The sequence below is a fragment of the Triticum urartu genome, chromosome 1A (genome assembly GCF_056163025.1).
Source record: "Triticum urartu cultivar PI428250 chromosome 1A, HENAU_Tu73, whole genome shotgun sequence".
Lineage (NCBI taxonomy): Eukaryota > Viridiplantae > Streptophyta > Magnoliopsida > Poales > Poaceae > Triticum > Triticum urartu.
The window spans coordinates 491,366,240-491,374,911 of NC_141873.1; the positions used below are offsets into that span (position 1 = coordinate 491,366,240).

Below are 8,672 nucleotides of genomic sequence, written 5' to 3' on the forward strand. Positions count from 1 at the left end.
GGCTAAGCTGCTTCGCACCACTGATAGTTAATTAAGATTCCATTTCAAAGGCGCTACTTTGTTTTGCAAGCCTTTGTCATTGTCAGTCAACCAAGGTTAGCCCTCGGCCCCCTGCGAATCCGTAAATCAGAGAGCATGCCGCAAAAAAAGGCCCAAACTTTTGTCTTGCTCCTCGCGCAGGCCGTCGAATTTGCATATGACCCCGATCAAGACCGCCCAAACATCAAATTTATGCGTCTCGATGAGACGAACAACTCTCATGTTGATCACTTTTTCAAATAAGGACATCTTGAATATTCTACGAAGCCATCTTTAACCTCCAATCGGAATTGGTTATGTAACTGACTGGACTGTCCGAAACTTTCAGTGACGTTGCAGGCCGCATACTATCTCAAATGATGATGACCCCAAAACCAAAGTTGACCGTTTCAACGATACGCACAATTTTCATGTTGAACATTTTTCCATCCGAAGAAAACTAGATAACCTTTTGGGTCCATCTTAAACTTGTCGGATTGGCCGATAGTACTTGGATTTGAATTACTCCACTCGGATGTTATGATCTTTCACTCGGATTGTCCGACTAGATTTCTTCATTTGGATGGCAACTTTTCACACGGATGACAATATTTCATTTGGATGTCAATATTTTCACTCGGATGGCGATCTTTTACTCAAACGACAAGCTTTCACTTAGATGGTAAGCTTTTCACTCAAATGGGCACGTATTCAAATACCCATACACGTACATACTTGATACTCACACACCGGCCGGCATGTAAACATGGATAGCCACGAGCTGTTTTTTTCTTTTCGAGACCGCAAGCCACGAGATGACAGAATGGCTGAGATAATCAAGAGTTGCGCGAGTCGCTGAGATTCTATCGGCCGAATGAAGGACTCTCTTCGGCCTGGTGAACTACGAAGAATAGCTCTTCGGCCAGGGTAGAAACGAAGAGACCTCTTCCGTCTTCGGCCACGGCTCAGCCGAAGTGTCACTCTTCGGCCTGGACAAGGCCGACAGGGTATATAACTGAAATATCTTAAAATGAGTATATTGTTTTGCAATTTCGTAAAAATAAAATAATATTTTAAAAAAATTCCGTCGATTCTCCCACGTCTTATTAACTTACCAAAATACAATAATTTTTTCTTGGATAAGTGAATATATTCTTACTCCCTCCATTCCTTTATGTAAGGTGTATTTTTTGGCACGATAACTAAGGAACATTATTTTAGAGAATTTAGGATGAAATTAGCCTTGGCTAATTTGTTGGTTAGTGACAGGTGAAGGAAGATATACAGGCAATCGGGAAAGAGATACTTTCCTTCTTTTGCTATAAGGAGATATACATGCAATCGGGGGAGATATACTTTTATATTTTAGGGCTAAAAAGGAATTACGAGGAATTAAAAAATTGGACCTTACTCTATAAAATTTTATCAGAAAACAAATACATCTTATATAAAGGATTAGATGGAATACCAAATAATTGTTTAATAATAAGACAATGGGTAAATCATGATGATTGTATGTAAAAACTTTCTATAATTTTAGCCTACGATCACGGGTCAGTCTAATAATGCTTATGCTCACGTTGCAATCCACGTGCAATTATCTAGTGTAGTTCAAATATGTGGAATTCTATACCTGATATAATGTGCGAAAGTACTCTTTTGGCCCCGAACTCAAATGAGCTTGTGATGAACAGTTAAATTCAGAAAAAATAAATAAATTCAAACAATTCTGATTTTTCTGTTGCAAACAATTATAAATGTTTTGGGTGCTTGTAAATTTCATCATGAAATGACATTTGTGAAAGTTAAGGCAAAAAATACAGAATCATCACTCTAAAATGCTTTTGGAAATAACATTTTTAGAGTATCAATTTTGTTTTGCCACGGCTTCTACAAATGTCCTTTCAAGATGAAACTTTCCAATCACTCACAACATTTGCCAATGTTAGTCACAATTTTTTTTGTTTTTTTTTGTTTTTTCAACTATTTCCATTTTTACTGTTAACCCAAGTTCATATGAGCTCGAGATAAGAAACTTCATGTCCATATAATATGGTGCATTCAGGATTTATGCATAAATAAGGCCGTGACACTTTTGAAACATATCCAACGTGCTAGTTTGTTACAAATATGCGTCCGGGGATATAATCTACTACTCTCTCCTATCCATATTAATTGTTGTTAATTTAGTACCAGACGTGCTACCAAGTTTCCAGTTACTTGGTCGAACAAAGGCACCACGAGAATTTGTTTTTACTTATCCTAGATAGGTTACAATCCTATGACCAGATTATCCTTCCGCTAGTTTTATATGCTTGTTAATCATATCTGCATACACAAATGACGGCACTCTTGCCCTATGTGAGATGTGACGGCACCGGCGGGAAAGTTGCAGCCGATCTAGTTGGATCTCCAATGTAGTGTGGAGTGAGCCCGAGAAATCCGAGGCGTGAATAGACTATGCTACCTGGTAGATCAATAGCTTGCGAAACACAGTCAACCATGTCATGCCGTGCCCTCACGGTGTCGACACCCTCACTGCATCTCAACAATCTTTTGTTTTCTGCACAGATCACATCTCAGGAGAAAGAGTATTACTGCACCGGCACAGGCTGCGGCCTTGACCAGATGCCCAAGTTGACATTGGAACTTTGAAAGATGCTCAAGTTGAGCATTATTAACTCTAGGGAAGCCATTTGTCCAACCGTCAGTGGCTCCAAAGCCATCCAATCATGCCTCAGTAGGAAAGTGTGAAGCGGCGGAAGAGAGCTGGTGCTGGTGCTGCATCTGCAACTCTGCATGCATGGCGGCCAACTGCGGGCATCTTGGACGCAGAAATGGCGAGAGATCGACCAGAGATCGAAAGTGCATAGCATCCATAACAAAAGGGTAAGGTGGTGCGCACATAATATTACCCAAAAGTGGCGCGCTGCAACCTCTCATGCACCACATGCGTATATACTGCTAGATAGATAGATATATAGATGAAAAGTTGCATGACGTGAATGGCAACTCTAAAGTTTCCCCCTGTTGACATTGGGAATATCGGCTTGCTGTTCATAATATCCGCTTCTTGAGAAAGTCTCTGCGCGAATCGGATATGTTCACACCGATATAATATCTCATTTTACTAGGTACACTGGCTTGCAACACTGTACTGGTATATATGCGTGCGTGCGTCGTCTCTCCTGCTGCTCATCACCGTTGTTCTTGTTTCGCCCCCGACGGCTAGACGATGGCAGCAGCCGGTCTCAAGCTCGCCGCCCTGTGCCTGCTCTTCCTCGTCGCCGTCTCCTCCCTCCCTCTGCTCGCCCGCGCCGAGTGCGAGTGCGAGGCCGGCGGCGAGGAGGAGGAGCAGGACAAGGCGGGCTCGCTGAGGCTCAGGATCATCGCCGTCTTCTGCATCCTCGTGGCCAGCGCGGCGGGCTGCGCCATCCCGTCGCTGGGCCGGAGGTTCCCGGCGCTGAGCCCGGACAGGGACCTCTTCTTCGGCGTCAAGGCCTTCGCGGCGGGGGTCATCCTCGCCACCTCCTTCGTGCACATCCTCCCGGAGGCCTTCGAGCGGCTCGGCTCGCCCTGCCTCGTCGACGGGCCGTGGCAGAAGTTCCCGTTCGCCGGCCTCGTCGCCATGCTCGCGGCCATCGCCACGCTCGTCGTCGACACCATCGCCACGGGCTACTTCCAGCGCGCCGCGCACGCCAAGAAGGCCGCGGCCGTCGTCGGGGCCGACGACGTGGAGGCCACGCCGGCCCATCACGCGCACGTTGGTCACTCCCACGGCGTGTCGGCCGTCGTCGCGTCATCGGCGGCGGCGTCCGACGACGGCGGCGCGCAGCTCATCCGCCAGCGTGTCATCTCGCAGGTGCCGATCCATGCATCCATTCCATTTCATACTACCGCAGTGACTAAGCTGTTGCATCGATCGACGCTTACTGTTTGTACATGCATGTACGCGTGCTTGATCTGAAGGTGCTGGAGCTGGGGATCATAGTGCACTCGGTGATCATCGGCATGTCTCTCGGCGCCTCCCAGAGCACCAGCACGATCAGACCACTCGTGGTCGCGCTAACTTTCCATCAGTTCTTCGAGGGGATAGGGCTCGGAGGATGCATCGTTCAGGTACGTACATAGCAGGTCCGTAAACTGAGGTAGATAATGCAGGCTGACCGTCGGTAAATGAATGAAACTTCTGACAGGCCAAATTCCGCCTGAAGTCCGTGCTGCTGATGGCGCTCTTCTTCTCACTCACCACGCCGGTCGGCGTCGTGATCGGCATCGGGATATCCTCCGTCTACGACGAGAACAGCCCCAACACCCTGATCATCCAAGGGATGCTCAGCGCCGCCGCCGCCGGAATCCTCAACTACATGGCCCTCGTCGACCTCCTCGCGGAAGACTTCATGAACCCTAGGGTGCAGGGCAACGGAAGGCTGCAGGTCATCGTAAACCTCTCCTTGCTGCTTGGGACGGCTCTCATGTCCATGCTTGCCATATGGGCCTGAGATATCGTCCTCACCTGAAAAAAAATCGTTTTGAAGAATTTCTCTTGTTCTTGTTCTTGGTTCAGTCATCTTGTGGGGGGGCATAGTGAGGTTTTTTTGGTTGCTTGCTAGTAAAAATGTATACATGTATAGTAGATCAAACTATCAAACTACATGGGGGTCTGGTCTTCCCTTCTTCCGCATGATTTAGACGTGTTCTGCCGTCCAACACGGTCATGTATCGGTCTGCTGGGCCGTCCGCACGCACTTCTTTCCGCAAAACCGGAGACAAGGGGGTGGGGGGTCCGGGCGTTCCGACCGCTATCACGTCCGCTTGTGACTACCCTTGCCCACTCAAAAATCCTCCCCCCCCGCCCCCCCCGCCTCTGCCGCGTTTTCCATCGAACGCCTGTGCCGCTTATCACGTCACATTCATGTCACCCCAGAGCATGCAGCGGTCGACATTGATGCCTGTGATTTGACCAGACGGGAGGGCGACGCTGACTAACGCGACTTCTCAGGCGTCGCCGCCAGGGCTCCGCTGGCTTCGCCGGCACCGTCGGCAGTGGCCAAGGCAACCCTCCGCACCACGCAACAGGAGGCGAAGCGGCTCCTCCGCGAGATGCAGCCATCCGTCGGACAAGGCTATTGCGGCCCTTCGGCGCCCTTCCACCGCCGGAGGGACAACAACGACGGGGACGACACGGATGGCGACCGTGGTGCAGCAGGACAGGGCGTCCACGTGTATAAGGTGGTCGTCCGGTATAGGGTTTAGTTTTTTTAGTTAAACGATCGAAATACCATCTGTCTTATGTAAAATATATTTGAATTGTAGTGAAATCCACATTGTTTGCTTGAATTTCGTCTGGTTTAGTTAAACTATGTTCGAAAGTTACGCGCGTAGCGTCCGATGGCTGGCTCCAACATCCATGTCCACAGACAGATGCCGAAGAAAATTTGCGGATCAGCGTTAGATATGCCCTTATCCGTTCATTCAGTATACACCATGGCAACGATCAAAAGTTGTACACAACGAAGCCGTCTCACGTGCGCGTGCGCGGGCGCAGTCAGGGTCACGAATCGACAAATGAAAATGAAAAGATTGACTGCTAAAAGAGACGAACATCTGAGAAAATCGGCAGATGATGTCATGGGCCCTTCATGTGGCTACACGTTACCGAAAACGTCGGGGCCAGCGGTGCCCTCACCCCCCTTCTCCGCGACCAGAAGAGAAGAAGACCCTGTCTTGTTTTCTCCAGGGTGTCGACACTATAACAACATGCCAACTTTTTCCTCACCCTGCACGCGACCACCGCCGAAACCGACTCTTTGCTGTAGCTGTTATAGTAGTGTTAATTACTGTAGCTTGGTTTATATTTCTTTTGGCCCGTGCGCCTACTGCTTAGCCGTTTAATTAACCACGCTACACACCGGTTGAACCCAGAGTGTGTGTGAGCTGTCTGATTAACTCTAGATGGTTATGGTTAGTCGTTGTCCCGTTAAAAACAACACATCAAGATGCTCATAAGTAGCTGTAAATTTTATCAAAAAAAAAGGAGATATGAACCTAGAGCATGTGAGCTGTCTGATTAACCATGGTTATGGTTAGTCGTTGTCCCGTTGAAAACAACACACCAAGATGCTCATAAGTAGCTGTAAATTTTATGTATGTGAGCTGTCTGATTTATGAAATAAAACTCTTAAGGAGGGACTTATAGTTGTAATATGATTTTTTAATCCATGTTAAGTTCATAAATCAAACAGGAAGAGACTTTTTAGGGACTAAAAAAATTCTAAGACTAATGAACCAAACAGGGCCTAACTCATGTTTATGGCAATGGTTAGTCCTTGTCCCGTCGAAAACAACACGCATTAACAAGGCCATAAGTAGCTGTAAAAACACTAAATAAAGCAGTGGTGGTAGTTATATTGGGCCAAATGGAGGCATCAATTTGGCCGCGCGAGGTACTAGCAAACAAACGTCCAAACCGAACGATGAATGCCCTTCGCGTGCATCGAGGCGCGCTCGGCATAGTGAGCACACCCATCTCATCTGGGAGCCGCCGCTCAAGCTCCACCCAGGCTCAAATGGCGGCCCTCCTACCCCTACAAGAACCCTCCCAACAAAAAACGCGTGCGCCAGCCAACCTCTGCCGCAGTTCCAGTCGCACTCGCACACCGCCGCCGCGCCATCTTTGATCTTTCGTAGCTCCGCGTAGCCGATGGGCTCGCGCGCGCTCGCCGTGCTCTGCCTCGTGGCCGTCCTGGTCGCGCCCGCGCTCGCCGTGCCTGGAGGCGGCGGCGACGACGGCTGCGAGGCCGAGTCGGCCGGGCGCGACAAGGCGCAGGCGCTGCGGCTCAAGATCATCGCCATCTTCTGCATCCTCGCGGGGAGCGCGGTCGGGGCGGGCCTGCCGTCCCTGGGGCGCCGGTTCCCCGCGCTCCGGCCGGAGACGGACCTCTTCCTCGCCGTCAAGGCCTTTGCGGGCGGCGTCATCCTCGCCACCGGGATGGTGCACATCCTGCCCGCCGCCTTCGAGGCGCTGCGGTCACCGTGCCTGGTGGGCGGGCCGTGGAAGCGCTTCCCGTTCGCCGGGCTGGTCGCCATGCTCGCCGCGGTCGCCACGCTCATCGTGGACACCGTCGCCACGGGGTACTTCCACCGGACGAACGCCAAGCGGGCCGCCGCCGTCACCGACGAGCCGGCGCACGACGACCCGGAATCCGCCCCCGACGGGCACCACGGGCACGCGCACGGCATGTCGATGCTGGCCGCCCCGGCCGACGGCGACGAGCTCGTGCGCCACCGCGTCATCTCGCAGGTCAGCACGGTCCCTTCAATCATCAAATATCAAATACGTAGATAGAAACAAAACAGAGCGTTGCAATCGAGTCGGGTGTCGCATCGTGTCTGATTGGCTTGTGGTCCGTGGTTGCGAAGGTGCTGGAGCTGGGCGTGGTTGTCCACTCGCTGATCATCGGGATGTCGCTGGGCGCCTCCGACTTCCCGAGCACGGTGCGGCCGCTGGTGCCGGCGTTGACGTTCCACCAGCTCTTCGAGGGCATCGGCCTCGGAGGCTGCATCGTCCAGGTGAGCAGAGCAGAGCACACCACAGTTTCTTTCTCCACGTGCCTGAAAATTTACCACTGAAAGTAACCGTGCACTTCTCTGTTTCACGGCAGGCCAAGTTCCGGCTCAAGTCGGTGGTGGCGATGGGGCTGCTCTTCTCGCTGACGACGCCGGCGGGGATCGGGGTGGGCATCGCGATATCCTCGGTGTACGACGAGAGCAGCCCGACGGCGCTGGTGGTGCAGGGGCTGCTGGAGGCGGCCGCGGCGGGGATCCTGGTGTACATGGCGCTGGTGGACATCCTGGCCGAGGACTTCAGCAAGCCCAGGGTGCAGAGCAGGGCGCGGCTGCAGCTCGCGCTCAACGTCTCGCTGCTGCTCGGGGCCGGCCTCATGTCGCTGCTCGCGGTCTGGGCCTGACCCGACCGCTCACGAAAGATGATCACCTTCTGGACTGAACTGTTTAGGGGGCTGACCTTGGTAGGCAATCAGTAGTAGGCTGGAGCTCAAAAGTTTGGACTTTGGAGTACAAACAGAGACAGGGACCATGGATTACAAGGCTGCCGAGCTACCACACACTGATTGCTGATGAGCGGTCGTTAGCGCAGAGCCGAGTTTTTTTTTCTTTGTTCTTTTCTTTTTTGAGAAAAAGCGAAATGCAGAGTTGTGAAAGATTCCCCTCGAATATAATCCAGTTGTCTGTAGATGTTCTTAGCATAGGTGGAATGGAGTAGTGCTTCCCCGCAAAAAATAAATGCGTATATTTATGCACTTCCTTAATTTTTTTTAAAATGTCAATCATGCATGTAAAAAAAATAAACGTGTATAAAAAATGTTCCAGTGGTATAAAGGGAATGAAAAAAGTAGAAAATGTTAATCATGTGTATGAGAAATGTTAACCATGTGTTTGAAAAATGTCTTGTGACATTTAAAAAATGCCATGCGTTCGAAAAACATGTACGCAACATTTATAAATAATGTTTATACAATTTTAAAAATGCTTGTGTAATCAGAAAAAGTTTCGTACGTTCTACATTATATTTCTAGAAATGTTCACGAGTTTCAAAAATGTGTTCACGACATTTAAGAAAAATATTTGTGCAA

The 8,672-nt window shown here is 50.1% G+C and overlaps 2 protein-coding genes across 2 annotated transcripts; both read left to right on the plus strand.

The window, feature by feature from the left end:
- The first annotated feature begins 3,158 nt into the window (after positions 1–3,158).
- LOC125521399 (zinc transporter 9) lies at positions 3,159–6,047 on the plus strand. Its single transcript, XM_048686460.2, has 3 exons — positions 3,159–3,880; positions 3,988–4,137; positions 4,215–6,047. The coding sequence occupies exons 1-3, from the start codon at positions 3,254–3,256 to the stop codon at positions 4,518–4,520; spliced, it is 1,083 nt and encodes a 360-aa protein (XP_048542417.1). The 5' UTR covers positions 3,159–3,253; the 3' UTR covers positions 4,521–6,047.
- Positions 6,048–6,380: 333 nt separating this feature from the next.
- On the plus strand, positions 6,381–8,272 carry LOC125521404 (zinc transporter 5). The gene is made up of 3 exons (XM_048686465.2): positions 6,381–7,321; positions 7,441–7,590; positions 7,683–8,272. The coding sequence occupies exons 1-3, from the start codon at positions 6,722–6,724 to the stop codon at positions 7,986–7,988; spliced, it is 1,056 nt and encodes a 351-aa protein (XP_048542422.1). The 5' UTR covers positions 6,381–6,721; the 3' UTR covers positions 7,989–8,272.
- The last annotated feature ends 400 nt before the right edge of the window (positions 8,273–8,672 follow it).